Source organism: Falco biarmicus, chromosome 1 (genome assembly GCF_023638135.1).
Source record: "Falco biarmicus isolate bFalBia1 chromosome 1, bFalBia1.pri, whole genome shotgun sequence".
Lineage (NCBI taxonomy): Eukaryota > Metazoa > Chordata > Aves > Falconiformes > Falconidae > Falco > Falco biarmicus.
In genome coordinates, this window is record NC_079288.1 from 4443665 (window position 1) to 4462146 (window position 18482).

General features: G+C 38.6%; 1 protein-coding gene across 4 annotated transcripts in view; it reads left to right on the forward strand.

The window, feature by feature from the left end:
- Positions 1-18482, forward strand: part of ERN1 (endoplasmic reticulum to nucleus signaling 1) — a 40818-nt gene that overhangs the window by 11761 nt on the left and 10575 nt on the right. For 3 of the 4 annotated variants that reach the window (XR_008822127.1, XM_056340509.1, XM_056340686.1), the window contains exons 2-9: positions 1209-1320; positions 11621-11654; positions 12666-12738; positions 14348-14420; positions 15504-15626; positions 16429-16530; positions 17055-17316; positions 17946-18024. Coding sequence is in view for 3 of the 4 variants with exons in the window: in XM_056340509.1 (XP_056196484.1) it covers positions 1209-1320; positions 11621-11654; positions 12666-12738; positions 14348-14420; positions 15504-15626; positions 16429-16530; positions 17055-17316; positions 17946-18024 (858 nt within the window). In the remaining variant the exon portion in view is untranslated. The remainder of the gene's footprint in view (positions 1-1208; positions 1321-11620; positions 11655-12665; positions 12739-14347; positions 14421-15503; positions 15627-16428; positions 16531-17054; positions 17317-17945; positions 18025-18482) is intronic. The other variant, XM_056340596.1, reaches the window with a different exon arrangement.

The window sequence follows — 18482 nt, forward strand, 5'->3', positions numbered from 1 at the left end:
GTTAAGAGTTATTAACTGTGAAACTTGCTAAACATGGCAGGTGGCACGCAGGTGAGCAGTGCAGATACAGTCTATGAATTACCAGTTACTTGAGCGGTAACTTGAGACTTGATAAATGGAAATGGGTCGGTCTTGGGGTGTATGGGATCATCCTTAGCCAGGATGAGAAGAGCAGACGTTAAATGAACATGTTTCTGCTTTGTGCTGTGAAGCACCTTGGACTTAGCCTCACTGTTCCGGTAACAGCTACATAATTCTGAGTCCTTGATGGTTATATGACGCCCTTTTAATGAAATTGCATGCTCTGTGATACCCAATCTCAAAAGTTGCTTGTGCTGTAGGAGTGACACCAGGCACCAAACAGCTCTGTACCCATACGTGTAAATACGAAGTGATGTGTCCCCGGGGGCAGAATGATTAGAATGTCAAATTGAGGTTTGAATCCTGCAGCTAACTGCTTTCTAGGAAATGTCTGTGGATGTGTTAATATATACGGACTTCCTTACACAGCGTTATTTACTACCTACTGCAGAAATACGGTATTGGGAGACGTAAGGTATAAAAATCCAATTAAGTGGTTTAACAGTATGGATCTTACCCACCCTTTAAGCTGCATCTATCCTAAATATTTTGCTCTTGCTCAGAGAATTTACATGCTTGCAGCTCCATCCTGTCTCTCAGCTGCAGTCACCCTCGTAGAATATTGATCACCTTTCAGTTTTATTTATCCATACTCTATCCAGTCAAAGTCTTTTGATCTTTAGGGAACTAAACCCTGGCAAATGTTATGTTCTATTTACTTGGTAATAGCATGTTTTTGACATTAACACTTAGGTTCTCTGAGCTGCTTTGAAGTCCCTTGCTCTAGCTGACTTATCACATAGTCTTTGTATTAGTCCTTTCCTGTCTCTGTCTCGGATTTCTCCCAACTCTAGTACAGGAAGACATTGATATTAAATTGAAAGTGGACGTTGAGTTAAAGCAGTTTATCTCTATTTATCTCTAGGGGAACTTAGCACAAGAAACTGTTCCATAATGTTAGGGTGGGGGGGGTGGGGGTGGGGAATCACTTTAATTCAAAGGGCCAAGAAAGTCGTCCACTTGTGTGATTAAAAAGAAGTGATGTTCCAGACAATGTACTATATGGGACTTACAAGTAAACTCTGTAGTAAATAATTACCTTCAATGTATGGATTTTTCTTTTCCAGAACACCAGCTCAGTAACTGTGCCAGAAACACTGTTGTTTGTTTCAACCCTTGATGGAAGTTTGCATGCCGTCAGCAAGAGGACAGGAGCAATCAAGTGGACTTTAAAAGAAGGTGAGCAGAAAGTATCCTGATGGCCTCTACTCAGTAATGGTAGTAACGTTCAAATCAATTGATAATTCAAACTGTTGTAGGGCCTGGTAATAACTTTATTTTCTTTCTTAATTTTGCTTTTGCTCCAGTATTAAGCTGCAGTGTTTCTGGAGTCATGTTCATCTTCATATTTTCACTTTGCAGATTTTCCCAGGTTGATGTTGGGGTTTTTTTTGCCAGAATGTTTAAGCTGTAGTGGTGTAATTGGTAGGTATCCTGTTTTATGGGAGTGAGTGCAATTATTTAAACAAGCATAGAACAGAATAGATGGCAAATGAGAGTGTCAGCTGGTGGAGCTGGTGGCCAAGGACTTGCGTGATTGTGTCTCTGGAATACCCTACATTCACTGGTGCAGTGGATATCATGCAAACCTCAGGTCTTTTTTCTATAATAATTGTTTGGAAACAGCAGAGTTTTTTAAATAAAAGGACTGCACTTGTATAAAGAAATTTAACATTGCTCAGTGACTGGAAGTGATTTTGTAATTTTAATTACAGAGTAGAGATAGCTCTTTATGTCTTCGTGAAAAATTCAGAATTTAATACAGACTTGTTTTAGTGGGACTCTGATTACATATGGTGGAGAGATAGTAGCACTTTCTCTTCACTTCTGGAAATAAATTGGAAAGCAGGTGTAGATGGAAAGGAGTCACAGTGATTGCATCATTCTCTCCTGTATTTTTAAACCTGATGTCAGTTTAGTAAGTGAGCTGAAATGGTAGGGAATGGATTGTGCATATCTGATACCGGCAGTACAAACAATTTTTCTTATTTGTGAAGCCATTCATATTTGAATAGAAATCTACCCGACAAAAAGTTAACTTCATAAATGAGCAAAAAATGCTTTGGTAGCTCCTTTTGGAGTAAAAAGGGATGAACAAATATTTTCTTGAAGGATCTTGATTAACAGGTGTGATCACATTTTCTTCCCTGTTTCCTCTTTAAATTTAGATCTCTCCTTTCCCTGAACAGGCTTGAATAGAAAAATGTTAGCAGCCTCCTCCTTTGTTGTTGCTATAGGCTGCTGCGGTGTTGAGAGCAGCTTACTGGTTTTTGCTGGTCGTTCAACTGACATGAACATACACCACATAGTCCTGTCCTAGAAGGGTATCTTAACTGGCAAGAGTCTTTTTGAGGAAGAAAGGAACACACTTTGGTAATGAAAAGGATCTTAGAGTGTATTGCTCAAGGAACTTCCCTTATTTAAAAAAATAAATAAATATTGTGAAACTATTGTTGGTACAGTAGAACTGCCAGACTGGATAATCTAGTTTTATAGGACTTCTTTTTTCCCCTCTCTGTTGCTAACTGTGCATTATTCTGCACCTTATGTACATGAGGTATGTTCACTTGCTTTTGGCAAAGCACTTACTGCCCATTGGTTTATTTCTGTATAATAGAACAACACTCAAGGGCCTATGGGAAAAAAATAGTGGTAGTTATCATTGTTACAAGATGTCTCATGAGTTAACTTAGTTAAGTGTACATGGAGCAAGGGCCTGTACATATAAATTGGTGATTAATTTGTAATTGGAAGGTTTTTATTTATTTTTGCAAAACTGTATTTGTTGGTGGTCACCCTGTGGGTGGGAAGCCCAACAAAGATGCGACAGTGTTGGGAAGTAACAGCCTGTGAAAGTCCATACCATCTTGCTGCGCTAAATCCCTGGAGAGATTTAGTGGTGCAGAATTCAGTATTAATATTAGTGTCTAAACACCATTGTTCGGTGCATTCTCTCTGTCAACAGTAAGCTGTATTGCTGCAGAGAATTACCCAGTGGGAAGCTGCATGCATTGCAAGCAGTGTTCTTTGCAGGTGCCATTTTACCCTGATTACCAGTGAGCCATGTATGTAGTTCACGTGCTTTGGGAAGCTGTGGAGGTCACCTGAAGTGTTGCAGCAGCAGCATTCATCAGGAGGGGAATGTTTTATTGCTGCACTTAAGCAGCAAGGTATTTAACAAAGGAAAATTCATATATGTTTTATTTTTATTGGGGGAAAAAACCAAGGTAGCATTCGTTATCAGGTGGTACTTAAACAAACATGAAAATCTTGCCATGTGTGGTTTGTTTTAATTGAGTACTGAAGCTTATCTTAGGTATGCAAAGTAAATGAGCCAGTGGTTATCACCACGATAGTATGTTTGGGTTTCCTGCCTTCATCTAGTGCTGGCAAGAAAGGCAGTCTGAATACTTGTGCTCCCCATAGAGCAGGCAAAAAAAAATGGGTCTGTTAGTAATAGGGCTCTCCAGCAGTTCAGAAATAAAGCTGCGTTCCCTGCAGTTACAGGTAGCCTTATTTGTTGAGGGTGCTTTATACCCTCATTTCCTGTTAGCTTCAAAGGGTCCTACTATCCAACAGCTCTCAGGTTTTTTCAGTGGCCAGGTGACTGATGCTGCTTGTTCCCTGGGCCTTGGAAACCTGGAATATGGTTGGAAAGTTTATAGAAAAAACCCACACTCTTCCTCTCTCCAAGTTTCTGAGAGACACCTTTGCTTCTGCTGTGACCCCACAAAAACTATGGTATTGAAAGGCATTTGTTTGAATGGGTATTGAAAGGTTGTGGCACACATTTGAGATCAGAAACTAAATAAGGCTCTTGGTGCCGTCTCTGAGCAGTAGAAGGAGCTGTCAGTTCTAAGTGACAGGGTGATCGTCTCCCATCTTTTCTGCACTTGCCACTAGTAAGGTATGTGGTGAGCGTCCTCAGTAAGATTACTTAGGTTGAAGTAACTTCCCCAAGACTGCTGGAAATGAAACTTCTTCTGTCATTCCCTATAGATCTCTTCGAAAGGTACCAGAGTGCAGCAATTTAGGTTTGCTTTTACATGCGGACAAGAAAGTAGCCAGATGGTGACATTGGCAAGCCAGAAACTGGAGAGTGCTTTTCTCCTTAATGTCAGACTTCGCATTTACAATTCTGATTTCAGTGTGAGCTTTAAGAACATGATTTTAAGACTGCCCTGTTCTCTCACATCTTTGTAAAAATCATCCTGTACATCTTTGTTAACCGGAGAACTTAAGTTAATGAACAGAATGTTGAACTTTGAGATGTTAAGAATGTAGTGTTTCAAACTGTACTCTTGGACAGAGTATTTCTCTGTTCTTCTCACAGTCAGTCCTGTGTGTCCTTCTGTACCATTCAAAGCAATCTCCTTCTCTTCGTTCACCAGCTCCTTAAAAGCTTTTCCCCTAAGAACTAATTCAGAGTAATTTGCCAGAAGAACATGTAATATATACAGATTTGGATCTAGATTTAGAGCCAGCAGAAGTTTTGTTATGATCTTCAGTTCCCTGTAGCAATCAAAAAAACAATGGTCCACAATGAATTTAAAAGGTTTTGATTTCTGATACCTTACTCATAACCTATGGGTATCAGTGGTCTGGTCATGGTAAGACAAAGATACACAGACTGTATCTATCAATGGTATGCATTCTGTAGATTGTAGAGGGCAAATCTGAGATCTGTAGGTCCTGCTCCAATAACAGTGGTTATTCCCAGGTAAGAAGCAATATCTTTATGCATAGCTGTAAATCAATAAGGATAATCAAGACAAAATGATTGTAGAACGGTACTCTTTCCAACAAATTCCAGAGGATAGTTTGTGAGTGTCTCTAACCTCATTTGGTGAACTTGCAGCAGCATGTGAGGATGACATGATCTTGAACTGGCCCATTAGCTGAAATCTTATGGTAGGGCCTCAAGTCAGTAAACCGTTTTTTCCATCTGGTTCCAGTGGGGCAGCAACTTACTCATTTGTTGTTTCAGAATCTCCCACTTCTCCTTTTCAGCCGTTGGTTCTACCTGAGGGCACGTTACAGCAGTGAAAAGACGAAGTCTATCTTGCACATTAAAAAGACTTGGGTTTTGGTCAAAGGGCAAATTTTATCTTACCATGTGTTTGTGAAATACGGAGAAAAGTCAAATGTGTTATATTTAGCATTATGGTTGGTTTCAAAAATTGCATGTATTTTTTTTTCCATATATGTATGTAAAATATGGATTAGAATTATTTCAGAGTAATCTGAAACGTGTGGTATACTTCTGCCCACTCACAAGCAATGGATAGAGGCACAAATATTTTCTGGCCATGATGCAACCAAAACTGTATTGGGACATCAGCCTGCTGCCAGGTCAAAATGTTAATTTCAGCAAGTGTAACTGAACTCAGTAATTTGCTAAATTACTGGACAGTCATTATGTTCACAGGTTTCTAGTAACTGCTGTACTTGTGAATAAACTCTTAAGAATTCTAGAAGAAACCTTTATAATCTAGTATCAATGTCCTTTAAATTCTTTTTTTCCTAACACAGTTATTTTACAGATCTTTTTATTAACTTGTAAAAATGAAAGCTTTTGAGTTCTTACAGGATAACCTTTTTGCAGTCCCACAATGACAAGGCGAGGTATCAGCTATCTTTGTAATGGCATTTCTGTGCTACTGATGCCCTTGAACTCCCTGTGCTTGTGGGCATTAATATGCGTTGCTGAATGAATTTAATGAAGAGTGGCAGTGGCAGTAATTTTACTAACAGTGTGTGCTTGTTTACGCACAGGTGTGTATTACCAGATCAGAAAGCTAAAGCTTTTGTATTATATATTATGTATGTGTGTATATATGTGTTAATATGTATGAAATTGTAGGATTTTAACGTAGGAATTATTAACATACTCTGCCTTAGTGGAGGCTACAGGAAAAACAAATCGGAAACCCATGGAAATGTTTGTAGAAATCTTGATCTTCCCTTCAGCACAAAGGAGAGATTTACAGGGTGATGTCCTGCTTCCTAACTCACCCCCGCCATACTGCATAGTTCTTTTGGCATCTTTGCTTTCTTAGTCTAGAAAGAGGAAAGCTTTTGTGCAGTTATCATGCCAAAAGCTTTATGTAGGACATTACAAGAAGCTGGCTTTTCCTCTGCTGCTGGAAATGGAAGCTTAAGGGAGAGGTAGATGTATTTATATCACAGGTTTATCACATTTTCTCTGTAAAGTTTTTTGTTCCAGTACAGAATACTTCCTGCTTTGTTCAGTGGTTACTATCGCTGTTGTTGGTATTGGAACAGATTGGGCCTGTTAGAATGACTTACCTAATCACAGGGAACTGCAGTTCAGGGAAATTTTGAAAGCAGGATGACATGATTACAGTCTCAGCATGTTAATACTGGAGTGCTGAGCGGCTGAAGAGAAGATAAGGCCTCAGTTCTGACTTTTGCAAGAACTTTTACCATTTGACCTGTTGTGGAGCAGTAGATGACTTCAGTTATAAGATGACTCATCTTCTCCTAGTCTGTATTCAAGCATATGAAAACTATTGTAAGACCTGACAACAATAAATTAAACTCAAGATTCTCTTTTTATCTCAGAGTGAGTTCTTATTTCAAAACAAACGTTGACATAAAGTTGGAATATGTGCCAAACCACATGAAAGTAAGTGTGAAGAGTTCATTGTCTGTCTTCAAAGAATCTTTGCAGAGCTACAATCTTAGTTCAAGAGGATGAAAGTGTTAAGAAAATGAGAAAATTTAGGTTACCCCAGTGGTAAAGATGTAGAGAAATGGCTTTCCACAGCCTGTCTTTCCAGGTGGATGGTGCTAGTAGTGAAAGGAGAATTCCTTCCACTTCAGAAAATAAACTCCTCTATCCGTTTATGTTGACTCTGAATAGTCTAGTGCATAGAAATGAATCAGATGTTGATACTAAATGCTTTCTAACAGTTCATACAGAACACTTAGGTGTTGCAGGAAGTGTTGCAGAATTATCAGTTCTGGTTCATGTACCAGTAAGTACTAAAAAAAATTCCCTGCAGCTTTGTAATAACATCCTAATCTGTTCCATCTACCTCTTTTTTTTTTATCATTGTTAGCAAATACAATTGCAGTTACTGAGAAAACAAGTAAAAGCAGGAACTTTTCCACTTCTGATGAAGCACTGTTCTACATGTTTAAGATAAATGGTATTAAAGAAAAGGTAAGGACTTTGTCATGAGCATGATGCTTCTGTGCAGCACATGCTGAACAGCTTGGAACTTGTCATAAAGCTTTCGTGCATCTCTTCTGATATGCAAGAGTGCTTCAGAAAACGCACAGCACAAATTGAAGAGATTTTCATGGAATTTCTGGCATCATTTATTAAAGTGTAGGATAGATACATTTGTTGATGTAATAGTTATGTGACATTTTTCCAACAGCTTTCAGAAATATAAGCTTGGAGGTAAAAACCTAATGCAAGTAAATATTGCACACACATATATGTGTGTGTGTGTTGTCTTTCACTGTTATGGTACTGGTTGGTCAATACAATCATGCTTTTGTAAAAGTAGATTGCTCAGTCTTAGAAAATCATGCAAAACCAAGTTTATTAGTCAGAAAATGCAGTACTGTATTATTACTCACTGTATTTTGGGGGCAGAGGGAAGCTATAGGAAAGCATTTCTTACCAGGCTCTCCTGCAAATGTCATGGACAAACCAGGATCAGTTGCTAGAAAACATAATACACCTTTTGAGATTTCCTGTAATTATTCAGGTTTTCCTGAGCATTCTTTGAAAAAAACCCCTGAAATATTAATATGTTTGAGGAAATTGCATTCTGACCTGTTCTACTGTAAGTGCCTGTTGTGTTATGTCAGTAACGGTGCAGTTAGAAAATTTGGAACTTGATTTCAGATAGCACTAGTTTTATACTGTAATTTCATATGACAACTTTATACCTCCATTTAATTCAGAGAATAAGGAGTCCTTTTATTAAAATGAAATTTAAAAGTTTCTGAAGATAATTTGGACAATAAACTATTTTCTTATGCTTTGCCTAGGCTGACTAGAAAGTGATTTTAAAGAAAAACTGCTTTACTATACTTAAACAATGTATATGCAGTCAGTTATGACCAAAAACAAGTTGTGCAGCATTGTTATCACCAAATATCATTTGAGGAGGAGATGTTTGTAGATAGGACGAAGTTGCTCAAGCACTGTTGGTGAAGATTGCTGTTGTCTAGCAATAGTCATCATCACCATAGGCAACAGTTTACTTTTTACCAAGTGAGACTCTCTGTGTAATCAGCTCATCAGGAGACACTTAAAAGTTCATTTGGCTTTTGCCTTTAGCAATGCTTGTAGCATTTGCATTAAATTTTACTTTAACTGAGGCAGGTGCCATTTTCTGCTGATTTATGATGCTGTTTCCTTCTCAAGACTGTGAGAGTTTGCCTTCCCATGAAGCACTTATTATCAGAAAAACTCTAGCTTGTGATCTTTAATGTCTTTTTTTCTTTTAGCTCACTTCACCTAGACTTGTGAATACATTGAGTGTATAAACTTGACGTCAGCTTTTAGGAGTTCAGCTCCAGATTTCAACTGCTTTGTATAATGGTCACCTAATGCCTTTTTTTTTTTTTTTTTTTTTTTTTTTACCCTTGCTTTTCTTTTGTAATGGAGAGCTGATGTTGTAAGTCACCATGTGTTGTGTTAGATATTGTAAAGCTCATGGAATACTTGAAGCAGACACTGAGAAATAATTGGCATATAATCAACTCTTGGGTTTGGAATGAGGAGGGTCCCTCCCAGCATATCCTGAAGTCAGTTTCTTCACAAGGGATAAAATGAGTTGCTTGATGTAGTTAATGAATGAAGATCTGACTAAGTAGCACGGTCTGTAGAGACAGCTACATAATGATGAATCACTTAGCTCCTTTGTTTGAATGTTAATTATTCTTAGGGCCTTTTGGTGTGTGCTTGGGTTTTTGATAAATTAAATGCAGTTGATGATATAATGTGGAGCTCTACACTTGCATAGCATTCCCATCTTACATCAGTGAACAGTGGTAATGGTGATAGCTCATCATTAAGAGAAAAACTGCTCAATATAGGCACTTTTGCAGTCAGTCTTCTATGACTACACGTCAGTGTTTAGGACTGTTAAAGAGTAGCAGCTAAATTATCTCGGCATTCTTGTTGCCTTGTGTATGAGGCTCCAAGTACAAGGTAACAGGACAAGGTTCTGTCTGTGCTGTCCAGTGGGTTGCTTCCCAGAGCTGTGCACAGCTCTGCAGGGTCCCTGCATTAGAGGAGATTTGTTGTGATGTGGAAGGAGACTGATGTGTCTGTGCCACGCAGGAGATGCCAGTGCAGTGGTGAGTAACTGTGTGATGAGGGAAACGGGTAAAGTGTGCAACTTGAAAAGTCAGCTAAGCAGCGAGTTTGCTAGGCGTAGTAAGATTCAGGGCTTAGTAGAGCACTGCTCCCTCTCCAGTTAATTGGGTTGTTCCCAGAAGCTTAATACGCTTTTGAGTAGTTTACTGTGACAGCTTTGAGGATGTATCTGGAACGGTTTTTAGATTTGAGGGGAAAAAAAGAAGAAAAGTAGTTAAGTTTTGAACAAAGCTGCTCTGAGAGCGTTTACTATTGTAAAAAGGAATCAATGAAAATAAAAAATGGCCTTGCTGTTATTCCTCGTGTTATGCTTTCTTTCTGCCTCTGATAATGTATGTGCATCTTTTGGTGACTGCCGTTTTCAACTGCATTGTGGCTAAAGGTCTGTTTGGGTAGGGGTTTCTTATGTTTTTTAAATCTGTGGTATAAAACAAAGGGACATCCTCCTGGGCTGTTATCATCGTTATCATCAAAGCCAGTAGTTTGTGTGGTGCAACATATGCAGGGTGGTAGAGACTTTGTAAGACCCATGTAATGAACCCTGAATTTCATGTTCTTGTCTTGCTTAGCTCTGCAAATATCCCAGTACACTAAAGCTGTCCCGAATCTGTGCCAGTTTCCCAACCAAAGCCTCTCAAAACATCATTGTTTTCATTCTTCCTTCCTTCCTGCTGTGTCATGATGTTTGCATGGAGACAGGACAGGTGAAAAAACAGTGTTTGTTTGCTTGGTCATCTTTCATCTTCTTACTTGGGCTCATTCTACTGTGATGGTTTGATTTCCCCTGCGGAAGTGAAGATACCTTGCATCCTCTTGACTTCTGCATTACTTTCTGCCAATATACACACAAATAAGCACACGTTTGTCTTGGAAGTTGTAGTGTATGTCTCACAAATCTGGGAACTTTTGTGGTTTTGGCATCTGGATTGCAATTCCCATGATTCAGGATTTTTTGAGGCCTCAGATAGTAATTTCAAGGTCGCATCACCTTAGATTAAAATCAAATCATTGAATTTACCTTTTAATATGTAAGGATTTAGATTTAGCACTGTCAGGTTTTATTTCGTAACTTCTTTGGTTGATGACAGCTAAACTGTGATTCTGAACCACTGAAAATACAAATTACTGTGAGATTGTTTCCAAACCTTTTGGTTTTTATGTAATGTGGATTCTTGGATAAATTTTAGCGGGGAGATTATTCAAGTGAAAAGATCAAGGTTTAGGTAATTTTGTATAGCCCTTGACAGGCTTCTGGTTTTATTTTCAGTGACGTGCCGATCATGGAGGTTTTATCTTGGAGTAGGAAGTGGAACTAAGCTATTTTTTTCTGACTTACGTCAGAGTCTTGCTCTTAAGTCATTGGCAGTCGTCCTGTTCATTTCCGTAGGTGTAGCCCTGAGCTTTTTTCAGTTTGAACGTTGCATCTTAAATGTTGAATTGGCTGGAAAGCATACACTTACCTGCCTGGTACAGGGGCACCTGAGACATAAGGTAGCAGAGGTTCAGAAAACACAGATTAAAAAATATCAAGATACCTACTTTTGTATCCCTGTTCTCACAGTGCCTGCAAACCTCCATTAGCTGTAGCGTGTTTTTTAATTAAAATTGGTTGTTGAAGCCTGCAGGGTGGAAGCAGTTGCTGCAAGTTACGGTCTGCTGCCTCCTGGGCAGCCAGTGCCCAGCGATCTCACACACCTACGGGAAGCAAGAGTTTTTATTAAGAGGTGTACAGGTGGTTCTAACAGACTCTGTGCTCTGACCAAGTGAGAAATAAAGAAAAAACTCAAGATACAATAACTTGTGAAAACAAGAACTGCTGTCTTCTCAGAGTCCTCTCCCAGGGGGTGGCTGGGGAGCACTGTGGATAAAACTGGGCAAAGAACTTCAGGAGGTTTAAAACTTCTCAAGTGCTTTGTACTTTCCCATTTTATAAACCTGGTTTCTAGACCAAACAGGAGATGGCTGCAGCTGCTGAGATAGCCGCTTTCAAATTCCATGCCTCAGACGTTCAAAAAGAAGCAAATTGTTGCAGGCTTGACTTAATCCTGTGTCTAGTGAGTTCAAGGAACTGAGTTGCCAGTGTTACGACATTTTCTTTTTATCTTTATGCAGATCCTGTACTCCAGGTGCCAATACATGTGGAAGAGTAAGTCTGTTTCCTTTATCTCATTTACTGCTTGTTCGATTTTCTCTGACATCTTGAAATTTGGTTTAATTTGACCTAAATTATCTATGTACTAGAAAAGTTGCATACCTTGCATAAGTCAATTTAAGGTGGTTTAGAGAGCAGATACAAAAAATAATAGTTCTGTTATTTGTAGTGCTAGGAAGAAACATCATGTCTGCAGACAGTTCTCAAGCCCTTGCTCAGGTTTAGGGATGAAGCGTGCTGACTGTGCCACAATCTTAGTTGAACACCTTTGAAAATGGCAGAAACAGCTTGGGAGTGATCTCTGGTCTTTGCGCTTATGCTCTTCAAATGAAAGACTAAAAATAGTGAAGCCAAAGAAACTCCAGCTACCACCACCACCAGAATCTTCAAATGAAACCCTCGGGCTGTTACTGCAGAGTAGTTCCTCCAGCGCAGCAATCTCACATTTAGCTAGAAAACCTGGGGCTGTAACTTTATGTCACTGAAGTCAGTGGTAATATCCTTTCTTTTTTGTGGTTTGTTTTTGATGTTGGGGTTTGGGTTTGGTTGTTTGGGTTTTTCTTCTAGTTTGGAGTGGGAGGGTTGCCTTTACCTCTCAAATGTACATAATTCTGGCAACTCGTTTACTGTTCCTTGCCTTCCTTATGCTCTCTGTTTTTGTTTATTTGTTTGGTTTGTTTTTAATTGCATTCTGTGGCATTTTAAAAGCATTCAGGACTTGTTTAAGAGCTTTCACCCAAGTGATTGTCTGCCATATTCGGATCTTTAGATTTTCAGATGTATTAGTAATCTTAGGTTATATCAGTTCTGAAACAACTTCCTTTTTTTTCTTTTTTTCTTTTTCACAGTTAATAAATTAAACTTAAAAAAATGGGTAATACAAAGTAAAAAATATAATGTCAGTTGAACTTCTCTGTAAAGCCAGTGCTGGCCATAGTTGCTTTCCTGTTCTCTGAGAAGCATGGTACGTCTTTTTATCGTTTATAATTCCTGCTTAAATCCTAGGCCAGCATTTCTTCCAGACCCAAATGATGGCAGTTTGTATACACTTGGTGGCAAGAATAGTGAAGGCTTGACTGTAAGTATGTTTGTTAAATTCTCTCCTCTGATAATTTGTAGAAAAGTGCCCTAACCAGACTCACACGAAGGACAAGTCCCCAAGGGAGCTTCCCGCTTTCTTGGCGGTACTGTAGTTTGGCAGGTTTTTGTGCTGTTTAATGGAAGTGTACCAGTTATTTGGAAAAGCTGGGTCAGACTAGCCAAAAACTAGTGTCCACTGCCTGCGCTGATGTTAGGATACAAGTGTTTGGGATCACAGTGGCCTATGTTATGTTGCTAGCACCTTTGCAGAGTGAAAACATACTGTATTTTATGAGAGCAGAAAGTTGCCACTTTTCTTGCAATCATCAGGAGATAATTTCTACTTGAAAATACCAATACCTGATATGTTTTGTTCACTTGTACTATTTTTCTGTAACTTACTAAAATAACGATGATGACAGATACTGAATAATCTCTGTACGATTTGTTGGGAAAGTTGTACCCAGCATAATACAAAACTGATACGTCACTTTCACACAAATACATAATTTTCTAAAACCATCTGCCAGAAGGCAGGATTAATAGATACTTTGTGCTGACACCTTTAGATGTCTTTGTAAGATTTACTAAGCAGACAAAAATACTGAACCTTATCAAAATAGTCACCAGTCCATGTCACCCACAGATACTAGCTAATACTTGACTTCTATTTTTAAACATTGTGATGATACTCAGACAAAATGTTTGGCTTCTCACAGGTTTCTTTTCTCTGGCAGCTGTTATGATTTCCTTCAAGAACTTTAGTGTTGTCAGTAAATACTGAAATATTTGACTGCCCCCACCCCCCAGCACAGCCAGATCATAACTTGCAAAATGATTCTTGGTTCTTTTCCTGGGTGAATCCATGAAGCAGCAATCTATTTGAATCTATTCCTTTATTCTGCTAATCTCTCTTTCTGAATTAATTTAATTTCTGTTTAGGATCATTATTATAGAAGTTTTAAGCAAGAGTGGAGCAATTTTAGCATATTCAACTAAACTCACAAAGGCCTGATGTTTATTGTTGGTGCAGCTTGTGCGTTACTCTTGTGACCTCATCCCAATAGGAGTCTTAAAACTTAGCAAGGTTTGTCACCCATTCTGTAAGCGCAGTGCGGGCTTGGCACTATCTCAGGAACTCTTCAGCTGGAGATTTGCGCTTCACCATCTTAACAAATTCATTTGTCTGAAGACATCTGGCCTTTGTAAGTATTACTGAATGTCCTGTGCAGAACCATTTTATACTCGTTATAGGTGAGGCAATTAAACCATGGTATGTTGAAGCCCAGGCAGTTCGTACGTGGTGATGGTAGACCTTAAAGCCACAGAGCCTTGGCCTCCAAACCTCCGAGCTGCAAGTAGTTCTTCCATTCTATATACATATTTCCTGTGGTAAGCTCACCGAGACACACTCCTCTCTGTTCCGGGTTTGCAGAGCAGGGCCTTGACCTGAAATTTTGAGTTCTCAGGCACTACGGTAATATAAACAATAAAACCCTGTCATTTGAGATTTCTGAAGTTGTCTGACTTCCCTTTTCTGCGAACAAATGCGAAGACTGTCACACCAGTGTGAATAAGCCTATTTTGTTGGGTTTTTTCTTCCCTAGAAACTGCCATTTACTATCCCAGAGCTGGTGCAAGCATCTCCCTGCCGCAGTTCAGATGGGATTCTGTACATGGGTGAGCTCAAATTTTCTCTCTTTTAGATTATAAATGTTGAGTGTCTATAAAATGTAGAGACTCCCAGACAGACTGCATGGAAATATGCTTTACTTTGGGTTTTAGTTATGGGTTTTCGTGAACCTTTCTGATGTCAGAAAATATGATCAATATAGAATTCAATTACTGTTGGAAGATTAAAACCCACCTACTTTTCCTGAAAGAGAAAATAGCTTTTCTAAGCAGTGAATAGCCTGTATGGGGTTTTTTGGTTTCTTGAGATGCTATCTCTCAACAAAATGTGACTTCTGCTTAAAATCTTCTTATGCTTATAAATGTCACTGCCTCACAATTATAATTAAATTAGAAATCCCGTTGCATCACAGTTAGACATCCTCCATTATCTGAGGTACAGGCAGTTCATTTATACTACAAATAATAATGAATTTATGGCTCACTGTCCTGACTCGTTCTAATTGCAGATGGATTTGGGAGGAGAAAGGGAGAAGAAAGGACAGTTATTTCTTCACACATTTTACTGTTGTGATAAGGATCAGGATGAACTTAGTATTGTTTTTTTTTAATCTCTTGAAGGGCCAGTATCTACTTATTGTGTCTGTCCAGTAAAGGAATCAAAACGTTTATTTGAAGTCTCTAAACACAACACACATGTTAGTGTCAAAGAAATACTTAAGGTCATAGTTCCTGGAGTCTTGAATAGGATACTAGAATTATAGTCCTTGAAATCAATTTGAAATGTGTGGACCCTCATAATTTTTTTTCTACCTACTGTCCTTCAGCATTAGCAGTTCAGTCTCCTTTGCTGCGGGCTGACAGGATCTTCTACACTCAGAACTTCGTTAGATTTTTAGAAAATTATTTTTTCACATCGATAAATACTGTATTTTGTTTTTCTTGTCAATATTTGGGGTTGGCCGGTAGTGCTAAAAGATGAAATTAAGCCTGACTGAGAAATTGTTTTATTAAAAATGCTGTATTCATGCTAAGTTCATGAGCTTACTAAAGAAAAAAGAAGACTGAAAAGCTTGATGGAAGTGCTGTTTTTCCAGCTGAATGGTAACGTGGCTGAAATTGTGATTCCAGGTAAAAAGCAGGATATTTGGTACGTGATTGACCTCATGACTGGGGAGAAACAGCAGACCTTGACTTCCTCATTTGCAGAAAGTCTTTGCCCGTCAGCATCCCTCCTGTATCTTGGGAGAACAGGTCATATGCTTTTTTTTCTGCAGCTTAGAAGAAAATTTGTTGTCATCTTTGTTTTTCAAGTTTAGGCTCTTAACAAATGACCTTGTGATCAGTTCAGGTTTTCAAGTTGACTTCTTAGGAAAAACTTCTGCACATTATAATTTTGGACTGTACAGAGACAAACTATAACAGCAGAAAGATACTGTTTTTTTAAAACTTTGGCAGTAGGCATCGTCCCTTATTGTTCTTGGTGAGTAAGTGGCATTTATATGCCGTGTAACAGGGCATTCCAGCAGCAGCTGTGAACCCAAGTTTGCCCTGTAACATACAGCTTTTATAAAGAGTGTTTAAAGAAAATGGAGATATAGCATATCCACTGAAATCACAAATGCCGTATTCTAAATAACTGGTAAAATTAAACCAACACCATATAGCTGTTGACTAGTAGAAAGGAGTAAGTGTCAGACTTGTTCTTTAACGTCTATATCCATGCGTTCTTTTAATGTGATAGTTCAGTTACAGAACACGGTATACTGAATTTTAGAATACAGGGTTTGGAAACTTGTAAGTAAAACAAAAGTACGTCAGAAGCAGCTGTGCAGTAAAAACCTTGTCCTGAGATTCCTGCAGATCACTATGTGAGTGGATTGGGTATTATCTTTAACAGCTGTGAAATATGTATTTATCAGGAGTGTTGGGAAACTGAAATGCGGAGAGCAGCAAGTGGTGTGTGTGGTGTTTTGAAGAGTGTCTCAGATTTGAGATGATTGATTCTATTCTCTCATAGGTTTTTTTGCTTCACAGACTGTATATTTTTTAACAGAGTACACTATCACAATGTATGACACCAAGAAGAAGGAGCTGCGGTGGAATGCCACCTATTTTGATTACGCAGCTACTCTGCCTGACGAAGACATAAAATACAGTAAGAATTTAACTGCTGTCTTTTGTTGTTGTTCTTCCCCTTTGTTGTTGTTCTTCCCCTTCTCCATATATGTATCAGCTGTGAGGTTTGCATACGGGCAAAAAAATTCTGATTTTTTCTGTAATTAATAGATCAAGCTGTCCTGTCTGAGTTTTGTGCAGTTGATAGGCATCTGCCAGCTTTTATCCTTCACATGCTGTAAAATCTACAGCCTTCTAGGTAGCTTCAGGTAAACTGAATCTACGAAGACAACGCTTGAAGATACGACTCGATAAAATTTAGTGGAAAATAGCAGGAGAGGAGTTGAACCTAAACTGTGGTGCACGCTCAGAAAAAGCTATTGCATTGCAACTGAACCTCTATTAACCTAATTCTGACAACTGATTTGCTGATCAGCAATTCTTTTGCAATGTAAGGTGTAATGGACTCCACAATTAACATAAGGCTTGAACTGTTAACATGTATTATTAAAATTGCCCATCTGCAGCAATCCAGATATTCTCCTGTGTATTTGTGTATTGCAGAGATGTCCCACTTTGTGTCTAATGGAGATGGGCTGGTGGTGACGGTGGACAGTGAGTCTGGGGACGTACTGTGGATTCAGAACTACGCTTCTCCTGTGGTAGCCTTTTACATCTGGCAACGTGAAGGATTACGGAAAGTTATGCACACTAATGTGGGGATAGAAACTCTGCGGTACTTGACATTCATGTCTGGGGAGGTTGGACACATTACCAAGTGGAAATACCCTTTTCCGAAGGAAACAGAGACCAAGAGCAAACTGACGTGAGCATGAATATTCCTGTTGTTCTCACTGTCTATTCGACAGAACTTTGTTGTGAAAACCTCATTTATATACATTCAGTTATGGATTTTTCTACAAATTTCAAGGTGGTGAAAAGAATACATGAAAGCAGCTCTAGTTCTCCAGCCATTATTTGCATCGTATTTGATCTCTTACTGTCTAAAGTCAGAGACAAAAAAAACCCCTCCACCTACCGTAAACTTAGGAAATGTATATTCATAACTTTAATCAGATGCTCTGTGTTTAATAATGTCTTACAATGTGGAATGTAATTGGTTTTTGTAATGTGAAGCCTTTCACGTTGTAAATATGTGCGTGGCATTTTGGCAAATACCAGTTATTGAATAATGCAGAAACAGACCATGAGTTCTGTCAAATGAGTAATTCTGATGTGAATAATCAACTAAATAATGCTTTCATAATGAGGAAGAATGGCTTCATAATACAGCAGTACTTAAAACAATTTTACAGATCCAGGCTTTTCAGGATATAAATATAGATGATTTGAGAAACTTATACATTAGTTCTACAGGATTGTGTTGCCAAGGTTTTAGCTAAGATGGCAAAACATCCATTTGTCTGCTTTCTGACACTTACTGTTTTTTTCCAGACCAACTCTGTATGTAGGGAAATACTCCACAAGTTTGTACGCATCGCTATCAATGGTGCATGAAGGAGTAACTGTTGTGGTAAGTTGGGAGCTGCAAGAGCTGGATGACACCTGCTGAAAAGTGCCTTTACAGAATTAGTACTGTCCTGGGCTTAAAAAAAAAAAAAAGTTGAAATGGAAACATACATTAAAATATATGAAAAAAGACAATTATGCTGTAGTAAGTAGCAAAGGGATCTGGTTAAAACAGAATAAAACACTGAAGACTGTGCACCTACAGAAATTTGGTTTTAAATTGCAGATTGCTATCAAGAAATGCGTAGCAAATTAAATATTTCATAAAACAATATAACAGTAAGCCTTAGAGTGCATGACCGTAGTTAGGAATCATTTCAAATGCTGCAGAGTAACTAGCTCATCAGGAATTGTGCCAGGCAAGCTTAGCAGAAGTGGACCTGAGGTTGCTACGTGGTATCGTCGGTGCATTGTGGTTAATGTTAAGATTGCTGGTTTGTTCATCAAAGTAACTCCCCATAG